The sequence below is a fragment of the Aplidium turbinatum genome, chromosome 8, assembly GCF_918807975.1.
Source record: "Aplidium turbinatum chromosome 8, kaAplTurb1.1, whole genome shotgun sequence".
In the NCBI taxonomy this organism is placed as follows: Eukaryota; Metazoa; Chordata; class Ascidiacea; order Aplousobranchia; family Polyclinidae; genus Aplidium; species Aplidium turbinatum.
In genome coordinates, this window is record NC_137479.1 from 9290486 (window position 1) to 9316186 (window position 25701).

Below are 25701 nucleotides of genomic sequence, written 5' to 3' on the forward strand. Positions count from 1 at the left end.
TACAAAACGTCAAGCTGCCCATTAGGGTGTTGCAGGCACCCTGACCCTCTCCGATTTTGCTTACCTTTTTTGTGGTACAGTACGGTACTGTGTTTAGATCAGTAGACCACAAATATGAAGTTACATAAATTTTCATCGACATTTACCTCCACCGCCGAGGCCAATTTTAAGCCCACTTTTTTTAATTTTTCATGTTTTGCCACTAGATGGCAGTGTATAAGTTTTTCAATTTTGGAGCCTTGGAGGTATAATATTTAAAAGATGCCCTATGATGTTCAGAATTGTTAAAAAAAATTGGAGAAACGAGATAAGTACGTATATCCAAAAATATTCAAGTTTTGTCACTGATTTTTTACACAATACTGCCCCTAGTGGTGAAAAGAAAAATTAAAATATCTTATAAACCACTCATTTTAGTCTATTGTTATAGAACTTGCCTGCACCCCCCATTTTCGTGGGTAAGGAATTTAATTTTTTTGCAAAATATTACCACTAGAGGCAGAGGGTGGTATTTATAATTTTGAACTATTTTTCTGTAAAAAGGAAAAAAGTCAATATTGTTGAATTTCTTAAGCTGTGCTATCTGAAGAATATAATTTCATGACTTATGCACAACAAAATTTATTCAATTGTAAAGAAACTGCATGCATGCATGCACTATACCAATAAATCCAAACAGGTAATGTGAGTTTCCACAAAGGTGCATCTTCATTGTGTTGATAAACGATGTTTTCTAAGATTTGGTATCTTCCTTCAATCCTTCTCCACCACTTTAATATAGTTTTTGCATATTTTTTCCTGTTTTGCTATCTGAAGAAAGTCGGATACCCATTTTACCCCTCTCTCTGCTGAATCATTGCAGACAGCGGCGCAACTAGAAAAAATCAAAGGGGGTCAACAACGAGAGAGAAAACTAACAATTATTATTTTGTAGAACTGGATATATCACAGTTAGATTGTTAGAATATTAGCCTAGTGTAAATTGACAGCGCAATGATCCAATTCTGTGACGTGCGAAGCGACCTTTTTCGCTCTGTCTGCGCTTGCTACTCACTCTCAAAAAAGGTTTCCAACGCTTTCGAAAGTAGGTAGCAAATTGTTTGCTCTCCAGGCCCACATTTTAGAAAGTAGTCCACACAAGCTTAGGGCCTGGATACACGTCAAGTTTGACAAGATTGTAAAGAAAATTTAATTGCCGTCTTTTTGATACTAAAATTATAAAATTGGTTTAAGAATGTGTGAAGTTGCGACCATACGAAGATTACAAATCAGACTAGCCTAAAGCCAGCTGCAGTTTCGTTTTGTGCGTTAATAAGGTTGCATCCTAAGTAGGGATGCCCAAAGAAGAATTTCAGATCCTTAAGATTCGAATCCATTCAGAATCGAATCTAAAAACCCCTTTTTTATCGGGTAATTGGCTTCAGAAATAATACGGAGAAAGGAAAAAAAATACATATATAAAAAAAAATGGAAAAAATGCTCCGCCGATCCGCAAAACGCCTGCAAGTCACGTGTGTCGTCACTGTCGTGCATGCCAATCTGTTTCTGCATGTGATTAAACAGAGGTCCCTTATGTGTGTGTGCGCGCGTGTGTTATTTTGAGAGAACAAAGGCAAGAAGAAGAAAACGATTGAACTTGAGAATGAGAACTTGTTAAAATGATGGCTTTGTAAAGCTTCTTTTTCATGCCGTTTCATGCTTTGTAAAGCTTCTTTTTCATGCCGTTGTAAGCGTAAAGCTGAACCGGTTTCCCGCACTTCAAGTTTTACTACCCTGGAAAGTCAGCCATTTTGTTTTTATGACATCATATTGCGTGAATAAATGACGGTCTGTTAATATTTTGTATTGCGATTTATGCGACTTGAGCGTGAAACAAGTTTGGTATGCATGGAACGTAGCTTGAACTGACACACGTTAAGTAGTACGTAAGTCTCAGTCTAGTTAGTCGTTTCTCTTCTTGAAGTTGCAAATCTTAAAGGGGGCTGTCATGCCGACTAGACAGCCCCCCTAGTTGCGCCCCTGATTGCAGACTCTGAGTGCACTTATGATACCATTAGCAGAAGCATAGCCATCATCAACCATTTCTCACTCTTTCGGGTGTTTGGCAAGAAAAGTTGTTGAAATGTTCAAAAGTTCAAAAATCATTTTGCTGTTGGCATTTGCATAGGAGCACAATGACAATGAGTTATCATTAAAAATGTCTGGCAGCTCTGGCTTTCCGTATCCATTACTAAACCTGTTTGTAAGGTGCCATCGAAACTTGCATTTAATTTTAAACACAGCAGAGTTCTAGCCAAGGCTTCCTTTTCAGGGTCTGCTACTATTCGGTGAGTCCGATTCGGTGAGTCCGATTTGGTGAGTCTGATTCGGTGAGTTCCTTAACCCCTAACCCTAAAACGGCAATGATAATTAGGCTACAGTACCCAATAATATAAAAAAAAATTGAAAAAATCCCCGTTAAGAGATTGGACTCACCAAATCGGACTCACCGAAATGGGCCATTCCGTCCTTTTCATCCATGTAGTGACTTGTTTGTCCCATAGAGCTAAGGGGATCAGCTCCCCAGTTACATACCATGTGTGCTTACCTAAAGCTTTTAAAGTAGCAACACTGATACTTTTGTCCACTGCAGCATAGCTTTTGATGTTACTTACCGGTACCAGTTGCAAATCTCGGTAACTGGCCCTGCGTCAAAAGCCTCTACAAGTATGCAAAACTACCATGAATAATCTATCAAGGCTTTGTCAGTCTGAGGATAAAGCTTCAAGACCAACCGACCAGAAAAAGTTTCACGTACAAGCGCAAGTGGAGAAAAAAGCTTAAAATACAAATACGAGTAGAGAAATGTTGGCTTGTGAAAACTGGCGACTAATCATAGCCTATCGGCACAGTGGTTTTGGAGGCTATTTAATGACTTCTCGGCGGCCATGCTTAGAGGCCTAAACTGTAGCCTTCATAGTTGGGAATTAATTCAAAAGCAAAAAGAACTTTTGTCTTATTTTGATGCAATTTTTGTTACTTTGGTGCCACTACAAAATGTAAAGGATTTTTTTTCGACAAAATGAAGTTTGTTGTGAATTCCCTGTGGCTACTCCTGAACTTCAATATTTTTTACGACAAAGAGGCTTGACCATACTTGCCCTAGGTGTCAATCCATGCCAATAAAATAGAATTTTGAATAACTTAAATTATCAATTGCTGCATCTTGATGATAGAAAAAAATCTTGAAAAGTATAAACTCCAAATTCAGCAAGGAAATGTCATTGTGCCTTTTTTCCTCATTTTCTTTTGTGCCAATATTTCCTGTGTCGTTTTTACATGTGCCATTTTTTCTGTTAACCAAACTTTTGACCTATAGACTTCTGATTCGGCTGAGCAAAGTTGAAACAATTGGTGACTGGTTGCTGGTGTAGTTATTTATAAAACAGGAAGATTTTTATTGTTTGAAATAGACTAGCCTATTTGATTTTTCAGAATATGAAATCACTTGACGTAGACTAGATATTTTGTATCAAAGAGAAATATTTTAATTATATATATATATACATTTTTTAACTGAGACAGTCCTATTTTGCACATATACATAAACTTTTAGTTTTTTAACAGGTTTGATCTAGTTTTGTATATACACTTTAAGCTCTTAATCTTGTTTAAATCATCATCCTACTGTTAGCACCAATGTCTGGTAATGGAAGTCAAGTAGTTTTTCTCGTCCACCCAAATCTTAAAACATCAACAGAAAACACAAAGAATTTTCAAAATGTAGTTTTCAGTTCTGTGGCCAGGGTGCTCACCTATTTTAACAACAATGTCTCAAACAATTTGAAGTGGGATTTAAAGAAAGGAGACTTAGCCAAGTCTGAAAATAATTTAAAATGGGGGCACAAGTTTACAAACAAAACCAACATCAGGATCCACTCAGCTTGCAATTTCAAACATCTTGATATCAGAAACCTTAAAATGTTTCAAGAAGAAATGCACAGAACCGATGAAAATAAAGAAAGTGCTGAATGGAATTCTCATATATTAGTGCAGAGTTTGATGACAATAATGCATGATTTTCAATGGGAGCAGCATGAAATCACTTCTCCTGTTAAACAAAGACGAAAACGAACCATACGCAGTGAAGCATCAATAAAATGCCGGTCTACTTCGGTCAAAGCTTTCTCACAACAAAATTGCAACCAGAATTACGTTTTTGTTGTGGGTCCTTTGCCAAGATCTCAGGAAGAATTGAGTGGATATTTTGAATGGAAAGTTCAGACAACTGATGAAGTGGAAAGCATTTTGATGCCAAAACATTTAGAACAACATTTCAAACATAAACATGGGATTAAATTATTTTGGCTGGACACCGAGAAAGCTTTTGGGGAGGTGATCATAGTTTTTAAAATGAAAAGTATATGCAATGTCTTCCAAATTTTTTAAATTTTCACCACATATTGCACTGAAAATGTTGTAATTGTATGAATAAATGCTGTTGTGTTAACAGCTTCACAAGGACTCCTAATCAAGCTGCTAAATCTTGCAGTAATTCTTTGCTCTGCTTGGCTTATGTGCTTGGCATTGAGCACTTTTTGTGGTATTAATAGTATTTATGATTATTGATTAATTAAAAAATTTAACTATATATAATAACTGCTGTGCTGTGTGTATGTAAATCGTTAAATTTATTTTTATATTCAGAGGGAAAATAACGATGGATTAAAGTTGATGGAGAGTTTCATGAAGTCTAACCATGGCTGTGTCATTCCTGTTTCTTTAATGGGGATTAATCTGAGTGATGACAACAAATCAAATTCATTTATTGAAAGTCACAAAAGTATGTAATTTTACAAAGTTTTTATACTTGTGTTGCTGAATGCTATAAGTTTTTTTTTCAATTTTTGTGTGATTATGAAGAACAATTATGTCATTTTTATGTTTGACATCTCTCTTTATATATATATACATGATGTTTTATGTAGACAATTGAAGACCTCAGTTGGTAAAAATTTTGAGTTCATGCTAAACTTGTATGTTTTTTTTTTGTCACAGCATCTTCCTTTCGAAAAGTTTGTTTTGTATATTATTGTATATATATATATAAATGAAATTGTCATTTTGCTGAATTTCTGGAGTAAGCTTAACGAGGGCTGCGATTTCTGTCTTTTTCGGTGACGAAGTCACTCGACACGCGTCATCACTATTCGACAAACGCCGTGTCTTGCGAAAAAAAAAAGGAAAAAAAACTAAGAGAGGACTAAACGTCGTCAGGTCGAGGAACAATTGCGCCAGGTACTTCAAAGCAAGGTCTAAAAGCGACTGCTTCACACGAGAAACTCCCGAGGCGTCAGCGCCGCCATTTTGAACACTGCGGGAAAATGCTTTGATCGAAGTTCCAACGCCTGGCATCAAACATTTCGCAACACACGTTTCACGCTATTCGACACAACGGGTTTCTTTTATAGATGAAATAACCTAGGCTACGTTGAGTTGTCAACGTCTATGCCAGTTTGTATTTTGCCGTTGGAGCCAATTAACAATATTGCTCTGGTAAAATGACTGTTGGATACTTGCTATGAAGGTTTTTCTCATGTAGAAAACAGCCTAGTTTCCGACCAGATGTTCAGAAATACAGATGAAAAAAGCCGCTATTTTTTTGGAAAGGAGTAGAGATGTAAAAAAACGTTTTTTTTTTGTTTTAAAAAAAAACGAGCTCGTTTTTTTTGTTTTTTATCGTTTTTTTGTTTTTTATTCGTTTTTTTGTTTTTTATTCGTTTTTTTGTTTTTTTTACCTATTTTGACATTAAATGTCACAATATGCAGCAATTAGGGTAAACTCATTGCAATAGCGTCTCTTTCAACAAAGAAACAGTCTAATAACTCGTATATGTATACATATATAACTTATTTCAAATCAGACTATTATGTCTGGTATATATATATTGTTTCATTGCAATTTTGTAATCTCAAGTCTTACCACACGAGCCATAAAAATTTCTCATCGTCTCAAATAGTAGTAACAGTGTCCTATGGTTGGCACATCTAAAGTATTGGCTGTAATTTGGTTCAGCCAGTTGTTAAATGCAGTACCACACTCGTGTACAGCTTCGAAGCCACCTGGCATTTTGGTTAATTGGACTAGGTGGTCAGTGTCCTGTTTCTCTGCTTCACAAAGGCACTTTTGACCAGCACATCACACCTTTTCCAGTACAACGTCAAGAGTTGTTCCAGTTGATGTGCATTTGGTGCAAACTTGATGAAAACCACACAAGCGGTTCTCGAGTTATAAGTGAAATAACCTTAGCCACTAGGTGGCCTCATAGATAAGGAGCAATAGAAAAACGGCAATGTCTCAAGAACCGCTCAACATATTTGGATATTATAATTTTTAGCTCTACCCCCATGTTTTCTGGGTGGGCTATCTGTTTATGAACATTAAAACAAGTTTTGGCTAAGTATACTTGTTGAGATAAAAAGAAATTAACCTTTTGTCGTAACGCACCGATAAAACCATGATGCGTAACTTTAAAAAATAAATTATTGGTTAGAGGAAAGATTGATGAAAAGTTCGACAAAAGCAGTGTAGTGCTAAAGTCCCAAGTTTTAGCCCAAATCACATTTAAATGTAGTGAAAGATGGAAACATTTTGATGTTTTTTATTTTCCCTGAAGAGGTTCAATACTCCTTTGTGATGTCATAGTCATGTTTGTTTTCCCTTATTCACACCATTGTGCTGTCATAGACATGTTTAAAAGAAGTATGGTTGCACTTAATCCATCCAATTCGAACTAGTTTGCAGGACTTTGAGACTTTAGCACTTTCTGTTTTTGCCAAACTTTTCGTCAATCTTTCCTCTATCCCAGGGGTGTGCAACGTGCGGCCCGCGAAGAAAAATTGTGCGGCCCGCGCAACGTGTTTATAATTTAATTTAGTCTAGTACGTGCGAACAATTCATTGTAGAGTGGATTATTGTACATTTCGCACCTTCTATTAACCATTTTAGAAATCTCCCACCGGCCACCGCTAGGCGCTAATCCGATTATATTTAATTATTTGGAACGTCAGTAGATCAGAGGCACAGAATTGCACAGAGAATAGCTCAAACTTTGAAACTGTATTCTGGCGGTAATTTTGTGAAGCAGTGTTTCATCGATGTCGCAGAAGAAATGTGCCCTAAAATGTAGAGTGAGTTCGAGAAAATAAGTCTGTCACGGTGGATGATAGCGAGGCGTATCGATGACCTTGTTTGTGATATTTGTGACACTCTCAGGGATAAGGTAAAGAACTTTGTTCCATGGAGTTTTGCGATCGATGAAAGTATGGACCAGAAGGACACAACACAGTTGGCCATATTTGTAGAACGAGTGGACAAAAACATGAACGAAACGGAAGAGCTTCTGTCACTACAGTCAATGAAGGACACGACAACTGGGGCTGACATCTTTACTGAAGTAACTGATGCTTTTGACAAGTTCGAACTGGACTTGTCCAGCTTATGCGGAATTGCAACTGACGGTGCTCGATCCATGTCCGGAACTGGCATTGGATTCAAAAGTCTCTTGAAGTCTGCCTTGAGGGGAGAGAAAAATCGATGATGACATAGCAATTTTTCATTTTATCATTCACCAGCAAAACCTGTGCACAAAATCTTTGAAGTTCAAATACGTCTTGATCCGGGTTATTAAGGCAGTAAATTTCATTCCAGCACGAGGGCTCAACCATCGTCAGTTTCAAAAGTTTCTGGATGATCTCAATAAGGCACACAGGCTAAAGATCTACTGTAGGCTACTTTTCGAGGTGCGTTGATTAAGCAAGGGCTGCATGTTGCGACGATATTACGAACTGCGGAAAGAAGTCGTGAATTTTGACTTAAAGGACACCCAATAACTGAAATGGAAGACAAAAATTGGATATGCGATCTAGCTTTCTTGGTTGATATAACTACGCACCTGAATGATCTCAATACAGGATTGCAGCGAAAAAATCAGTATGCGAATAAAATGAATGGTCACATTAAAGGCTTTATGAACAAATTACAACTTTAGAAAGCCTACATACAGACAGGACATCTTTTCCACTTTCCAACGTTGAAAGACAATGGATGCATCTTGAGAAGAAAACTGAATTTGCAGACCAACTTGAAAAATTATTATATGGGCTATGATTTTTTGGCTCGTTTCAAGGACTTCAAATCTGATGAACATTTGTTTGATATAATTATTCTCTTCGCCATTTAACACAGACGACATTAACAAAGCACCAGCTGATATCCAACTTGAACTGATTGATCTTTAAGAGAAAATGGGTTTGAAAGCAAAGTATTTAGAAATGAATCTTGGTGATTTTTACCGAAAACATCTCAACCAAGATGACTTTCCGCATTTGAAAAAGTTCATGACTTCAAAAACGGCTCAACGTATTTGTGCGAAGAATTTTTTTTCTAAAATGGGCGTCGCAAAATCTCAACATTGATTGGTTCTGACAGACGAACACTTGGAAAATGGACTTCAAATTGCGAGCACTTCCATTAAAGTAAATTGAAAAAAAGCCAGCTGCAATTTTTCACTGAACTCGTTTAAAGACGGTGTGACAATAAATTTGAATAGCAGTTTTCTTCAGAAATGCATTTATGCGTGTTAACTTATTATTTTTGGAAGGAGATAACCCCTAATAATGCCATAAGAATAACATGAATATATAACAAAAAAAAAAACTTTTGTTCCTGCAACTACTAGAAAACATATGTTAAATAAACATGAGGCCCGCGGTTTCATCCAGATATTTATATCTGGCCCTGCTGTAATAAAGGTTGCACACCCCTGCTCTACCCAATAAAAAAAAATTTAAAGTTATGCATCATGTTTTTTTTGGTGCATAACGACAAGAGGTCAATTTCTTATCTCAAAAAGTAGTTGGCTTAGTTCCCAAATAAAATAAGTTTTCATCTTTGATGTTTGTTTTGTATTTTTATCCTGCATTGCGGGAATATGGGTAAAACTTTATATTTGTCAGGAAAAGTATTATGAAGCATTTATTCACTATGTGCACACTGAGCAGTGCTGAAAAACTCCACTTTAAAGGGAAAATTTCTGCATTCAGGGTTGGTAGTTACTAGCAATAGTCAACATGGGTGGTGGGCATTTGAAAGGAACATTAAACCTTTTCTGACAAATGCACTTACTTTTGACAGCTAAAAATATCAGTGATAAGATCTCTTGCATTATGTCACAAATGATCTGCAAGAAGCATCAATGACAAAGTGTCTATACTGTCTAAGACCTTACAAGTTACAACACACGAAAAGAATACTTCTGTTTCAACATTTATAAAGCATATATATACATCGTTGTTAAGCTATCAGTTAAAAAACATGTTTAAACAAGCAATAGCTTGCATTAGTAAATTACCACAAACAAGGTAATGTGTGTTCTGAATACTGCCATCTTGTTTTTGCTAAAATTTCGTCAACTCATTGAGTGTGTACAAGAATAACCAGTCCTGGTATAGTCCTACTAACATCGTAGGCTAACTTCCATAAAAGCTTTGGTAGAGAGTTTGCTTTGTTGAACCATAGAGAAATAGAAAAAACCATAGAGAACCTTTCTCTTCCATAAAAGAAAAAAGAAATTAACACATCTACATTATGTCATGTATCAAATTGCATTAATTCAATGTTTGTCAGGTCTACTGCCACAAACATGCCTGAGAATGAAGAAGAAAGCGAAACAACATAGGACTATGCAAAAAACATAGGCTATGCTGCTGCCAAGCACAAACACTTAGGAATTTTAGCACAACCAGAAAACCATTTTTACTAGTTTAACGTTTTTCAAGAGCACTGTAATGAAACTAAACTGCAAATTGTAAAAAATTTGCAACTTTTCCAGAAAAATATGAAAAAAAACAAAAAACGGTTCGTTTTTTTGGCATTTACAACTCTAAAAAGGAGTTCTCTTTCAGAACATTTTGAATACTGCGGGAAAATGCTTTGATTGAAGTTCTAACGCCTGTCATCAAACATTTCGCCATACACGTTTTGTGCTATTCGACACAACGGGTTTCTTTTATAGATAAAATAACCGAAGTAGGCTACTTTTAGTTGTCAACGTGTTTGCAAGTTTGTATTTATGTCTGACTTTTGCACTTGTTGTTCCAAGATTGCAGAAATGTTTTGCAATGTGAATAAAGAATAGTAGACAGATAAACACGGTTGCAACTCGACTTTCTTCCACTAAAAGAGTTTCTGTGATTACGTAATGGGCGATTTTGCACATTCACAAAAGCACACAACCCAGCTAGCAAAACTCGTCGTTTTTACATTGATTCAACGTCTACAGACGTTGAATTACAATGCATGACATGTATAAACAAGTTTGCTGGCTGGAAAGTCTGGACATCTGCAGGAAATTTGTCTCGCACCAGGCGAGATGCCATCCTTTGAAAGATTTAACAATGATGGATTTATGTAGCCAGTGCATGATGACGAAAACAAATTTAAGATTTCCTTTCCGTTATATAACTTAAAGCAGGTGATTGATACAAGAGAAAATAATCGCAGAAGCACACAATAAAAGAACACAATAAAGCTTACCGTATTTATTACGCAAGTTTTTTACATCAAGAAAATAGCCTAGTTTCCGACCAGATGTTCAGAATCAGAAACACAGATAAGAAAGGTCGCTATATATAAGAGTTCGCTTCTAGAAGAATAGTAGGTAGTCACTGGGAGTAGACAAGGCAAAGTAATAGGCAAGTTGTAAGAACAGCATAGCTTTGCCCAACTACAGATAGGATAGTCTTCAGTTAGTCAGTATCCTATAATGACTAAAAAACGAAAGAATCCTCCGACAACACGGATGGCAAAAGCTTCGGTCGGTCTTACCGAGAAGCGGTTAAGATTCAGCAAACAGCCAGTGAAGTGCGGGATCTGTTCGAAGGAGCTATCGAGAGAAGCATTGCCACGTCACTTTGGAACTTATCATTCAGGTAAACTTCCGGCTGATAGCGTTTAGTAGCCTAACGTCGCAAAGCACTCTCAATTTTGAACATCTTTAATTTAATAGTGGTAAGCAAAAGCATGCTTAATAAAATGCGCCTACTACGTTTTCACTTTTCTACAATAAAATTTTATAGATAAACCCGTTCAAGTGTATAAGGAACAACACATCGATACATTCTTTTCTCGACGAGACAGTGATAACGTTTCTGAGTTTGCCCAAGCACAACCAATAAGCAGTTCAAGTTCGGTCGGTGAGCTTCCATCTGCAAATATAAGGTCAGGCCCTGGCGATAGCACGGCTTCACTAGATGTTCAAGCTCATCAGGAATCAGGCAGCGAATCAGGAATCAGAAACCACCATATTGCAACTCTGCCTTCGCTGGACAGGACATGTCATGCAAATGGACCCAATGAGGCTTCCTCGAATAATGACTTATGGTGAACAAGAGACAGGGAAAAGACCCTCTGGAAGACCAAAAATGAGATACAAAGATCAGCTGAAAGTCTCCCTCAGCCATGCAAACATTGATCTGGATTCATGGGAACAACTTGCTAGTGGCAGATTACTCTGGAGAAAAATAACTAGGGAAGGCACGGAAATTTTCGAAAAAAAAAAAACAGGATACAAAAAGCCCAACAAAAACGAAACACTAGAAAAGAAAAGCTAAAACTACCACGTCCCCCACCCTCCATACAATATGGCTTTTGCCCACGTCATTTCCATCATAGACTGGGCCTCCAAAGCCACATACCATCCGAAGCCAAATTTGATTTGAAGACGAAACCAATGCTCGGACACGAGCTAAATGCCGACGACGATAGCCAAAGGGCTTTTTATTTTTGCGATCTTCAGTTTTGCGTTTACAACAGTTCTCTTCCCCGAGCAAAACAATAATATACACGTCCGGCAGGTACACAACTTAGCGCTTGATACTCCTTTGCAATCACTCAATCAGCGTGTGATTAAAAACTTAAGTAAGTGACTCTGACGTACATCCACACAACTTGTGCGGTAATTCGCGGCAAACGCTTTATCTGACTCTTGTGACGTCATATTACTATTTGACAAACAAACGCAGAATTTTTGGTCGTTCGACAACAAAGAAAAAATCGCAGCCCTGAGCTTAACTTTTCAAAGCAACTAGCAGGCTGTCTAATTGGAAGGATTTTAGCTTGTCTGGAGTCAGCCAGGTATACATCGAAGAGTCGGATATTTTTTCTGTCGATTCCACAAGACTTTGAGGCGGAAAGATTTCGGTTGGTCAGTTATAAACCGAGCAGTTGGAGTGATATATTTTTCGTCCAACTCCACAGCCCTGGCTAGCAGTTATTTCAAATTATTATGTAAGAATAGTGACATTGTAACTTGTAATGCACTTGCTGGTATTTCATACCTAAAGGAATATAAGACAACTTATATTTTACTGTCCTGAAAAGTTCTGCAATTGCCTTCTATGTTTCCAGCTTTTGTGGAGACTTCAAAAGAAAATGAATCCCACAGTAGTATGAAGGATTCTTGTCCATCTCACACCATTGACATGCGGGAGAGATTAAATGATACTGTTGGTTCTGATGCTGTGTTTGAAGATGATATCAGCATTCCTGAACTGAGTACTACTTGTGATAACGCCTCATGTCCATTTCCAGCCACTATGGTCATGAATTATTTTCGCAATAAAGGTTCGTCACTTGTGAGCAGCAGCAATTTGTTTCCTGGTGAGATAACACTGCCTCAAGCTTTTAGTGCTGGAAACGTCAAAAAAGTTATTTCTGTGAAAATTCAAGAACTGAAAAGTCCAGGTATTCTACACGGACACCTGTCTGCAACAGCAGAAGCACTTTCGAATACTCCTGGTCTCGAAAACACCACTATCCAAAATCTTACAAATTGGTTGAATAATCATGATAAGTGCATTCCAACTGCCGATTCTTCAAAACTGTCTGGAAGTTCATCTCTGTCTAGCAGTGTTAATGCAATAACCGAAGCTACTGATGAACAGGACTCATCTGGCGAGCTACAAAATAACTTAATTCAATTAAAAGTCCTTGGAGAAATTTCACAGTCTGATCTTTCCCATACTCATTTAAATGACCCTAGCTTGTGTATTGCTGAAGAAGACTCTATTGGATTCATGGATTTATTTTCTTACCTTCGCAAAAGTAACAGTGTACTTCTCATGGAAAGAAAGTGTAAATTTTGTGATGATTCAACATCCACATTTTCGTCTTGTGTTTTATTTCATCACTATGGGACTTTTCAGCCACTAAGTGACAAATGTGGATCTCTTTCATGGCAAAGGTATTCGTCTTTTATTTATTTTAAAACACAATAAAGCCGTATAATAAACATAAGTTAAGGTGTTAGTTTTTGTGAGTTTCACTCTGTTTGAGTAAAATCTAGAATGATTTGTAGATTGTTGAGTTTTGACGTAACATTCTAGAAAGTACATTTGTGTGTAGCTACTGATGTGTGAAAAAATATGGGGCTAGTTATTTGGTTCTGCTACTATTCGGTGAGTTCCTAACCTCTAACCCCTAACCCTAAAACGGCAATGATAATTAGGCTACGGTACCCGATAATTTAAAAAAAAAAATTAAAAAAACACCAAATATGGATTGGACTCACCGAATCGGACTCACCGAAACGGGCTATTCCATAGTTATTTAGACTGAAAAACATAAGAATAACACTTGTTATATTACACATTTATTGTCTAAATGTTATATTTATGTTGTTAAAGTGATAAAAACAAGCGAAGCATCATAAGATTACTTGGAGTTTGTCATGATGGGAAAAAGTCTAAAAACAAAGAAATTCGAAGTTTTGTGGAGCACACCGTTTCCAACTATCTCGACGAAGGATTTTGTCAAAATGAGAAAACTAGCGTACCGTCTATCACTACAGGTTTGTTCATGGCGTTTGTTTATTATAGGTTTTGTGGTGTATCACACAAATCCCTCATGTTCCTGAGCTAGACTTACGATGACCATTTATTTTGCTATGACATTTTAAGTTTAATTCTAAATTATTAAAAATTAAAGTCCTCAACCAGTAAAACATTACACAGTGTTGTGTAGTGTTATGCTAGGTCTACTAAGTCGGCTATGTTGTAAAATTGGTACCCGGTCATTTGGTCGACAGGACGTTTGGTCGACAGACATTTGGTCGACAGGACGTTTGGTCGACAGGACGTTAGGTCGACAGAACGATTTATTTTAGGGTTAGGGTTAGTTAACTAACCATAACCCAAATCTAACCCTGACTCTAACCCTAACCCTAAAATAAATCGTTCTGTCGACCTAACGTCCTGTCGACCAAACGTCCTGTCGACCAAACGTCCTGTCGACCAAATGTCTGTCGACCAAACGACCGTGCACCGTAAAATTGTGGCGACGATACAGCATGGCAATTGGCTAGATTGTTGGGTTGTATGTAGTTTATGATACCTACAATCCTACACTTGAGATAGCAGATTTGGTACATCGGTCTTTTGGGGTCCCCGTCTTTTAGGCGCAGACAGTTAGGTGCCCGTCAAATAGGCGCGCACACTGTGGCGTCAGGATATTTAGGTGCTGAGCACTGTGGCGCCTGTTCATTTAGGTGCTATTCCTTGTAAAGTCTGCGAATTGTATCAGCTCAGCTTTGGCAAAACCTAGTCAGGGTTTTGACGGGAAACTAAGTGACTCTTCACTCAAGCCTACCACCTGCTTGAATATAAGCTACGGTATACTTTTTTCTGATGTAGTGTAGTTATTATTTGACTTATACAGTATAACTAAAAGTGAACTCAGTCATGTTCGGAAATAACAGCTGACTAACAGCAAATAAATGCCGAACACGCGCATTAAAAAAACAATATTTTTCTGTTCAATGCCGGTTTAAGCAGATTCACTCACTGAAGCCATGACATATTTTTCTGTTCAATACAACATTTTGTGTAAAAAGCATTGCCGGATAAAGCAGCTTCACTCACTGAAGCCATGACTAACAACAAATAAATGCACGCGCATTAACAAAACAACATATTTTTCTGTTCAATATAACATTTTGTGTGAAAAGCATTGCCCTACCTGCCAAGCTCATACAATCTGCAGACTTTACTAGGAATAGCACCTAAATGAACGGGCGCCACAGTGCTCCGCACCTAAATATGCAGACGCCACAGTGTGCGCGCCTATTTGACCGGCGCCTAAAAGACTTGCTCCCATCTTTTGGCTCATGCCAAAGACTTTCTGTCCTTTGAACTATTTTATTTAAGATAGGTAGGGAAAATACCAAATAGATTTACGTATTATTCTTGTGTTCATACATAAAAAAATTTAATAGCAAAGATATGAATAAAAGTTTATTTCTTTTTTGCATATCTGTTAAAGTACGGTAATAAAAAACTGGTAATTTTTTATCTATTTCTAGATCATCCTAAAAACTTCCAGTCCTGTATGCTTGAACCATGGTACAATGCTGCCTCTCCATCTGCTGAGTTTCAAAAGTTTTGCCATAGAGTTAACAGGTAGGCCTAATAGAGTAAAAGTACCAACCATTGGTTAACGTAAAAATTGTAGCATAGGGCTCTGCTAATTGTACGCAAATGATTGTATTGTGACGCTTATTTTTATGTTAAGTTTGATACATTTGTGCATTGTTCGTTAAAATTTTGTTGGCACTTTTTAGTTAAAAGGTAAAAAGTTGAAATATTCTATTTAAATAAATTGTTGAAAGTAATTTCTTTCTGTTGAAACAACATTTAACAAATCTTACTTTAATACACAAATTAAGGATTTATTTTTGCATGTTGCGCATTAAGACCAGGCCTTAAAACTCGTGTTTTTTTCCGGCAGCCATCGTGGCCTACCGAGAGCTCCTTCTCGGCGGCCAAATCTGCGTGCTTGGAGGCCAAAATACAAATAACGACAGCACAAGTAAATAGAATTAAACTTGCAACAATGCCAAAATGATCACTTAGTGTTGCTGAAGTCTGGGCGACGTCCTGCTATAGAATCGTTGTACCACGCAATAACTGCTTTATCGGGACTGTAATCCGGTATTGCGGAACCAACTAACGACACTAAATTGTTTCAACTGCATACCACTTTTCATAAAACTTGGTCATTTACGAGTATACCGTTATGATGTCACCATTGAGGGTGTGAAGTCACTAACCCACAACGGAAACATTTCTCAACTCTGAAGACACGTGTTTTCCTCTTGGATGTCAACTAACCCACCCAGACAACAAAATCCATCATTTTTACATTGATTTTACGTTTGCAGTTGTTAAATCAGGGTAAAAATGACGAGTCTTGTTGTCTGGGTAGTTCTCCTTTTTAATAACGATTCAATGTCCGACAACATTGAATCGACATAAAAACGACAATATTGGCAGCCGATGTAAATTAGCACTTCGGATTAACACTTTGTTAAAATAAACGTGACTTGGGTGATCACAGCTGGATATTTTCCATCATCATCATCATAATCCATCGTCGGTTTGTTCCCCACTAGTGGGGGTGGCCGATTGTTTCCGCGCAGCAATTGTTTTTATCCCTTTTCTCCATTTCACCCTGTCCCTTGCATCTTCCTCCTTCAGTCCGACTTTTTTAAATTCATCCTTCACTTGTTGTTTTCACGTTCTTCTTGGACTACCGCGTTTCCTCTTCCCATCCACCTTTAGATCTAGTGCCTTTCTAAGAAAACTTCCTTCTTCCCTCCTTATCACATGTCCATACCATCTTACTCCATTTGCTCTTGCCATTTGGTCTATGGTCTCTCTCATCTCTAGCATATCCAACAATTCTTCAGTCCTTTTTTCCCTTCTCGTTTTCACCCCACACATTGCTCTCACCATTGACCTTTCCGTTCTTCTCAGGATTGCCAGTTCACTCTCTCTCAATACCCATGTCTCGCTACCATATAGCATTGCAGGCCGCACACAGCTCCGATATACTTTTCCTTTCATCCTTAGTGAAAATTTTCTGCTATACAACATTTCCCCACATTCCCTGAACTTTGCCCAGCCCAATCTTGCCCTTGTTGTCACCGCTGCTTCACATCCACCACTTCCATCTATCCGATCACCCAGATAACAGAAGTCTGTCACTGTTTCGATGCCATGGCAGAACTCATCATCATGGCCTTCCACTTCATTCCTTCCTTTACTGCATTTCCCACAAACAAAACACTTCGCCAATCTTGTTGCGGCTCTCTTGACATTACCACATCTTGCATGTACCCACTTTCCACATTCCTTGCATTGCATTGAATTTCTCATCACTCTCTTGCCACATATTCCACAGGGATCTACTTTGCTCTCAACAACTGTTCCTTCTGCTCCACTCACCATCACTTTTGTTTTTTCAAGATTCACCTTCATACCCTTGGTTTCAAATGCTTCTTTCCATTTCTCAAACTTTCTCTCCAGTCCCTCCATACTATTACTTGTCAAGACCAGGTCGTCTGCATACAAAATTTCACTCAATAAGCCCTCCCTCACTCCTTCAGTTACAACGTCAACCACAATAGCAAATATTCATGCAATTGCAATTGCAAATGTTTCCGCATAATACAACAGTGGTGATTATGACGCGGTGACCTAATTCTGCGTCACTCTTTGATAATACATATTTTCGACAGTTAATCCACGATCATTCTATTGCGAAATTAAATAATTAGCTAGAAGAAACCGGCGGCCGAATTGGCCGACTGAGGAGGTAGCACCGGCGGTCATTCAAGCACTACTTAACGGCCATGGCCGCCGGCTGCTTTAAGGCTTGAAGGCAATAAACTCTCACATTCACAAACCTTTGTCTCCCACTGTGGTTGCCCAGTAAGGTTGTTAAGATTAATATTGTAAATACACATATATTTCCTTTAGCGGAAGAAACAACCCCACAGAGCAATTAACAAACGAACTGCAATTCAGAGACTCAATAATGTCTGAGTTGCAAAGATTATACAAAACAGAAAGTTCCCCTCTCACATATCATGAGGTATTGTATGTTTTTAGATTTTCTTTTGTATGTACAAATGAAACGTAAAATTTGCATTATTGCATATTAAATTCTCTATAGTTTAACCCTTCAATTGTTGACGTATTTACCAACGATAGAGCATTCGTTGTATGAATACATCATGCTAAAAACAATAATGACATTCGTTTTGATTTGTTTTATAACTTAGTTTATATTTTGTAAAGGATGTTTCACACTTGCCACAATGTCAGAAGGAAAAGCAAATCTCAGGTGAGTTTTGACATTTTATTCAATAATAATTGTGATTTTTTCCACTATTGACTTTTTGCTTCATCGTTAATTTACGTTGTGTTATTGTAAGAGTAATGTATCACAAACAGGTTTTACGAGCTGGGAGGAAGTGGAGAACTTTATTCGTCTTGAAAGAGAAAATTGCCTTGAAGAGTTTCCCGCTGACATAGAACATGCGAAGCAAACAGCTTGCATTATTATCACCACCGTTTTTTCTTATTTTAAAGAAAGAAACGGTCATCTAGGTAAGTACATTTTCTGCCCACTGCATACATGCACATTGGAGTGCATCATTTTCCCCTCACTTTGGAAAATCTACTTGTGCCATTGAGAAATGGTGACAATTCCAGGTCAGATTCAACCAAAAAAAATATGGGAGCCACCGAACTTAACCTGCCAAATTGAATTTCCACATGGAAATGATGCACCCCAGTGTAGATTATGGAAAACCAAGTTGCTAAGATTCAAATTCAAACCACAATTGAGTGACCTAAAGGTAGAGTGGCCCAAGTCAACTTGGACCGAAAATGAGTTTTTGCTTCCATAGAAACAACAAAAGATGCGAAATTTTTTTGGGAAAATTGGGAAATTCTATCGTTAGAAAAAAATATGACCCAAGTAAACTTGGTTCATCACTGAAAAAAATTACAAATCCAACAGCGGCTCAAGTCTACTTGGTTTGTATTTGTTATCAAAATTAACTAATATTATTAGTGGCCCACGTTTACTTGGCGTGAAGAAAATTACAAAAGCAATAACAGCTCAACATCTGTAATAGCAGTATAGGGGAGACCGGGGTATTACGAACCACGGGGTATTATGAACCAGGCCATTTTCTGGAAAACTGTTGGAAATCCTAAGATCTCATTTGCATATTTTAGTCACAAGATCACCATGCTTTTTTTGGTACCATCACTTTTGGTCAGTACTTCTTTGTTCTCAATAGAACTGGAAAAATGTAGTTTTAGAGGTCAAAAGTAAATTCAGTTTTCCATTTTGGTAGGCCTGGCATGCTTAGTACAGGGACTCTAGAAATCTAGATTTTTATTCAGGGATAGGTTATATGTATACTGAGGCAAACTGATTTTAAGCTTTATGTTGATTTCGTTTTGTAAGGCAATAGCTTGAATAAGAACACTCTAACCGGGGTATTATGAACCAGATGGTTTCTACCGCAAACATGAAAATTCACTTTCAAAAAGCCCCCATCTGGTGATGTGAAATATGTAGAAACTAGCCAAATCAAGCAGGTTCTCCCTTATCCCACCTACACAGAGCAGACAACCAGAACATTTGGCTCAATCCGATTTGAATGCCACATCAACACTGAACATGAAGTTAACTGATTAAGTAAACCGAACATTAACCTATGTGGGTAAGTGAACTGTTGTGATTTCATAATCTGCATGTCTTTGAAAAATGTAAAAATAAATTTTGTGTGCTAGCTTTCTTTACCAGTGTTTGGTCATGAGTTTTTTGTCTGAATCCATTGCTAAGTTTTTGCATGCAAACCACACAACCATTGTTGTTAGGAGACCAGTTGTGTAGATTACTATGCAAGTGAAGACTTGCTGACTGCATTGGAACCTCAACTTCAGCTTTTCCTATTCAAATAATGCAAATAGTCAGACCTGAAAGGCAAAACGTTCCTAAAAATCTTCTTAACCCCACTCTACTAATTTCCGGGTTGATAATCACTGCTTTGAAGCATTTTATGGAAAGTTGTTTATATTGGTGCATAATGCCCCGGCAAGGTTCATAATACCCCAGGCCATTTTTTCATGAAAAACTGTAATAATTCAAATTTTGGAGAAGTTAGTGAATTGTGCTTGTGATATGTTATAGATAATGTTAAAGACTGTGCAACCTGAAAATTTCATAACTCTACATCAATTAGGGTGCAAATGAGAGCATCCCGAATTTTTGTGGTTCATATTGCCCCGGTCTCCCCTACTCTTTCACAATTTAGTAAATTTAGTTGGTATGGTAATAATGACACTTGTCGGAAACCCAGGGGTTCCCAACCTGGGGGCCAGGGCCCCCTAGTGGGTCATGAGCCTTTTTTAAGGGGGCTATGATGGAAAAATTTAAAAAATAATAATTTGCTTAATTTATCATCTCTAAATCCATTCCAACACTATATAACAAAAGAAATAAATTAAAAGCAAACTCTTGAAGCTGCAAGAAAAAACGGCAACCCCATTGAGCTTTGAGAAAGATAGTTTAACCACATTTTGGGCAAAACTAAGAAAGTCGTACCCTAAGCTGAATGAAATTGTCATGACATTGCTGTTGCCTTTCCCATCAACATATCGTTGTGAATGTGGGTTTTCAACAATGTTACTTTTGAGACAAAGCAGCGCAGTGTCTTGGATATTCAATATGACACGCGGCTTGCTCTTTTCACCACCAAACCAGCAATTTAGACATTGTCAAAGCAAAAACAAGTTCAACCATCACATTACTGTACGGTATATGTATTAACTAATTAATGTACTATAATGTTTATTGTGTGCTGTATTTATATCATTTTATCGTTCTATCTACCGGTTATTGTATAAACAAGTTTTTTTTAATTAAAATGACGTTTCTTAATTTTTTCAAAAAGTTGAAAAAAATAGGGGGGCCATTGATTTTGCTAAATTTTTAAAGGGGGCCACGGTGTAAAAAAGGCTGGGAACCCCTGCTGTAGACAGTTTCTGCTAATTAGAACCTAAGCATAGTTGTACTGTATATGAAGGAAAGGGAAAGATCTCAACTGGACAACTGCTGAGTGTTATTAAAGACCACGTAGCCTACTCTTGAAGATGATACTACAGTCATTGATGATGCGGTCTGTTCCTCGGCACCACATTCACAGGAGGGAGAAGAAGCCATTCCCCATTAGTGCATGGTTGAGCTGAAAATCCCGACGCCCGTAGAAAGACAGTTCAGGCGCACCCATGCCTGTCTTTGTATTGTCAGGCCAATGGGGCGTGCGTCGGCGTCGGAAATGAACAAATGGAGTCTGGTAGTAGGCCTACTTGACTTCCATTAAGAGTTCCATTCATGGTCCACCCAAGTAGCCGCAGAGATGTTTTCTTCATCAGCTTCGTTGATGAAAAGTTGGGCGGCTGGCACAAATGAGTGTCTTGATTTCAGCTGACTGGGGTGCTCATTTGAGAGAGCAGAGATCTTGTGGTGGAGAAGATGGTTAGGCTCCCGTGCCCGTCGACTGAGTGGCTTCTTCACGACGAAGCTCAGCAGGTTGGATGCTAGCAACAATGGGGAGATTGTCCAATGGTGTGGGGCGCAGGCATCCGGTCACTGTGCGCAGGGCGCTGTTTATGGCAGTGAGCACTGCGGCACCAAACAGGTGCACAGTACTCTGCTGAAGAGTAGACAAGGACTAAGGTTGCTATAGGCAAAGTGTCAGCCCTCGCCCCCCTGCTGGAGCCTGCCAGGCGCTTAGTAGCGCAGCGCGGGATGTGAGTTTCTTGCGCAGTGACACCAAATGGTGGCGGTATGTGAGCGATCTGTCTAGTGTCACCCCAAGGTACTTTGGTTCAGGGCAGAAGGACAGAGATTTTCCATTGTTCTGGACATGTAGCTCACGATCAGCTTCCCGATTGTGTAGGTGGAAAGCTGCTGCCACAGTTTTGCTTTCGCTGAGTTACAGTCGCCAGTTTTAGAGATAAGCTGAGAGGGTTTGCATGTCCTGGCTCAAGGTGTCTTTTAGATTTCCCACGACTTTGTGGAGTGGAGAATTGCCAGGTCGTCCGCATTAGCGTATTTTTGCGGAGACCGTGGTTGGCAGGTCGTGGGTGTGGAATGTGGATGTTGAAAAGACGTGAAGCCAGGACCGATCACTGTGGGACGCCGTTTTTCCGGCGTCTCAGTCTGCTTCTCGTGAGTTGCCGGTGGTGAGGGTGAAGCTTCGATTCATGACAAGTTCCATAATCATACGAACCATATGTCGGTTATGAAGCAGGCGAAGCAGCTTGCAAGTAAGGCTGCGATGCCATACGGTGTCATAGGCAGCTGTGAGATCTAGCAAGACAGCACCGGCCTTCTTTTTTGCCTCAAAGCAGTCATCGATGTCTTGGGTCAAGAGTGTAACCTGATCTACGGCGGAGTTTCCGTGCCGAAACCCAGCTTGCTTTTTTGGAAGGAGCGGGTTGATGATTGAGTTTAAATCATAGATCAGCCAGACTTTTTGAATGGAACACAGAGGAAGGATATCGGACGATAACTCCTTGGGTCCTCTGGTGTCTTGTGAGGCTTAGGGATCGCAACTACTAAACCTCTTCTGCAGATTTTTGGGATTATGAGGTGGTGTGCTAAGAAAACTTTTGCTCAATGAGAATCTGGAACAAGTATTTGGAAGGTGATTCGGGAATGTAACTAGAGACTGATTTATAGTAAAAGTTTTCCAATTTAGCGCAGGATTCGTGTTGAACTTTCAACAAGCTAAGGCAGTGCATGTCGTAGCATACATAAAGCAATATGATTGACAAAATATCATCATCAGTCAACATGCATTAACATAAAATGTTATGAGTGTATAAATTCCATAACATTAACAAAATAAAACTTAATTCCCATCTCTCTGTTGGTTCTTTATTCGCATTATACAATAGCTGATACCAACAGCCCATACTGAAATTTAATGTGGTTATTATCTGGTTACAGGGCAAGGGAAGTTTTTATCGGGTTTATCCTTGAACCGCTGGAATATTGCTTTCCATTTTCACTCCATACCGAGTTTTAAATATTGCCATTTACACTTGCATTGAAAACTTTAGAGTGAATCGTCATTCGTCAATGAGCATATGTCTTTACTTTTAGCACTACTGAGGATACCAATAGAAAAGCGGAAACATGCAAATATTTATAAGCCGATGTACCGGTAGATCAATTTAATATACACCAGCCATATATTTATTTCAGCAATGTACGGAAGCATGTACTTGTTGTATACGCGATTGCAATGAAAGTTACAACATTTTATTTCGGTACACAACATCTGGGCGATATCCTCTCGGGCGAGACCATGTGGGCGACGGTCGAAGTGGGCGACGGGAGCGAAAGTTTAGCCGTTCGGAACAGTATAAGTGTGTCGGCCTATGTGGGCGACCGTAGCGAAAGTTTGGCCGTTCGGAACGGTGGTGACCTATATAATTTATTTAGTTGCTTTGCAGCGTCACGGTTTATCATGAAGCTTAATAGAAAATCCTCAGAAAAGAGCCAAACGAAGACCTCCCAAGAGGAATGGCCAAAAAGTGGTTGACGTCAGTTATGAACGCTCTCAAACCGTTATCGAAACTTGTCAGCCGCAATACCGATGCTGATGGTGCATTCTGTTGAAACATTTTTTGGTATAAGCGACAGGCAGCAGAATCATCCAGCAACCACTGCAAAGTTCTGATTCCGTGTGACTTCAAGTCTTAAAATGTAATGAACGTGGGCACTTAAAATAAAGTCATTTACTGCAGTAATAGCTACTGATTTGCGTGTGGTTAGTACAACAAGCTGTGCTCTGCTACTGAACGTCAACTGATATTTTTTAATCCGAATGCTCTAGACGCTGCGTAGGCGCATCAGCAGTTTACAGAACACATTGTGACTGACAGTCATTACATTTGAAGACTTGAAGTCACACGGAATCAGAACTTCGCAGTGGTTGCCGGAGGATTCTGCTGCCTGTCGCTTATACCAAAAAATGTTTCAACATAATGCACCATCAGCATCGGTATTGCGACTGACAAGTTTCGATAACGGTTAGGGAGCGTTCATAACTGACGTCAACCACTTTTTGGCCATTCCTCTTGGGAGGTCTTCGTTTGGCTCTTTTCTGAGGATTTTCTATTAAGCTTCATGATAAACCGTGACGCTGCAAAGCAACTAAATAAATTATATAGGTCACCACCGTTCCGAACGGCCAAACTTTCGCTACGGTCGCCCACATGGGCCGTCGCCCACTTGAGTCGTCGCCACATGGTCCCGCCCAAGAGGGTTTTGCCCAGATGTCGTGTACCGTTTTATTTATGGTCTGTGGTTGCTTATTGAGTTTTGTTGATGTCATGAGTTAGATTAGAATGCTGAACCTTGAAGTAAAAACGTTTTTACGGAAATTTTTAGTACCAGTTGCTTGCCAAACGATTCATTATATTAAGCATAAGTCAAATTTATCCTGCCCCAATCCAAAAACATGCGTTGCAATTATCCACTAGATAAAATTTCACTAAAACATGCATTCATTTTGGTTTTTTTTTTATTCAATTTTTTTTAGATGGGTCACTTTACTGTTGGGAAATTATGAATTTTTGCAAAACCAAGTAAACTTGGGTCACTTTTTTTCGCTAAAAAAGCAAACAGTAGAGTGACCCAAGTATAAAAAAAGCAAATAAAAAAAACGTGACGTCATATGACCACACGATTTTCCGAAAAAATTTTTGTAGTCATATGAATTATTCCCTGTACTTCACTGGATAGATTCAACTTCACCTTCATAGTAAAAAAAGTGCCTAACTTTGAAGTCGATTTACTCAAAATGAAGATTTTCGACTTGGGCCACTCTACCTTTAGGTCACTCAATTTTGCTTTGATAGAATTGAAACTAAAATCTGAGTCCCTGACATTTAGGCGGAGTTAGTCAGACGCTCTCACTACGGCGCTGAGCGATTAAGGCGTTATTCGGCCCAGGAAAAGTGCATTTTATTTAGTAGTTGTGACAGCATGTTACAGACGGCAACGGTCGCTGGTTGGATATTTTGGGTTTGGTATCGGTGTCTTTATTATGCATCGCATCATCCTTACCATTGATGCAATACTTTTCTGGCCATGCTCAGTAGCGTGTGTTCTATTTTTCAATTCATCAGTAATAGTCAAGTTTATCAACATTGCCTTTGTTGTGTATTGTTGACATATTTGGTTAAATTAGTAAAGTGTTATTACAATTAAAGCCGTGGCTAACGTAGAAGAATTGAAACAGCTATGTTAGCTGGCGTGCAATTACTGCAATGGCAACGTCTTTAATGTTAGATTTCCGTGATTTTTTATCAGATTTTCCCAAGTTGGTAGAAGAAATAGAAGAAAGGTTGAATAAAAGCGTCTTTGTATCAGCCTCTCACTTTCGAACTGAGGACATGAAGCCGCAACGAAAATGTTCAGAGTGAGTAACGCTGTAACGTTAGCTTTGTTATATCTCCAAGTTTGCAAATCAATTCTTATCAGAAGTGGCCACATGTTGATTGAAGTACCACGATCATAAATTGCACTTTTTTTCGTCCAGGTGCATGCTTCAAGTATTCTTGCGTTTGGAGTGGTTCTGCTGTAAAGGGAAGTTTTCCGACGATATTCTTGAGCACACTCACCTAGAAGTGGAAGACATGGTGCAGCTACTTCGCACGATATCACTTTCAAACAGCGTTGAAAAAATGAGAGAGCTTCTACAGAGAGACGTTACAGATGTGTAA

General features: G+C 38.5%; 1 protein-coding gene across 1 annotated transcript in view; it reads left to right on the plus strand.

The window, feature by feature from the left end:
- Positions 1-3632: 3632 nt before the first annotated feature.
- The window catches only part of LOC145775987 (uncharacterized), a 32938-nt gene continuing 10869 nt past the window's right edge, over positions 3633-25701 (plus strand). Inside the window, exons 1-10 of the mRNA XM_082587398.1 lie at positions 3633-4374; positions 4687-4822; positions 12449-13283; positions 13726-13889; positions 15399-15495; positions 17857-17971; positions 18178-18223; positions 18334-18489; positions 25289-25397; positions 25518-25697. Of these exons, the coding sequence (XP_082443524.1) occupies positions 3679-4374; positions 4687-4822; positions 12449-13283; positions 13726-13889; positions 15399-15495; positions 17857-17971; positions 18178-18223; positions 18334-18489; positions 25289-25397; positions 25518-25697 (2534 nt within the window). The 5' untranslated portion in view covers positions 3633-3678. The remainder of the gene's footprint in view (positions 4375-4686; positions 4823-12448; positions 13284-13725; positions 13890-15398; positions 15496-17856; positions 17972-18177; positions 18224-18333; positions 18490-25288; positions 25398-25517; positions 25698-25701) is intronic.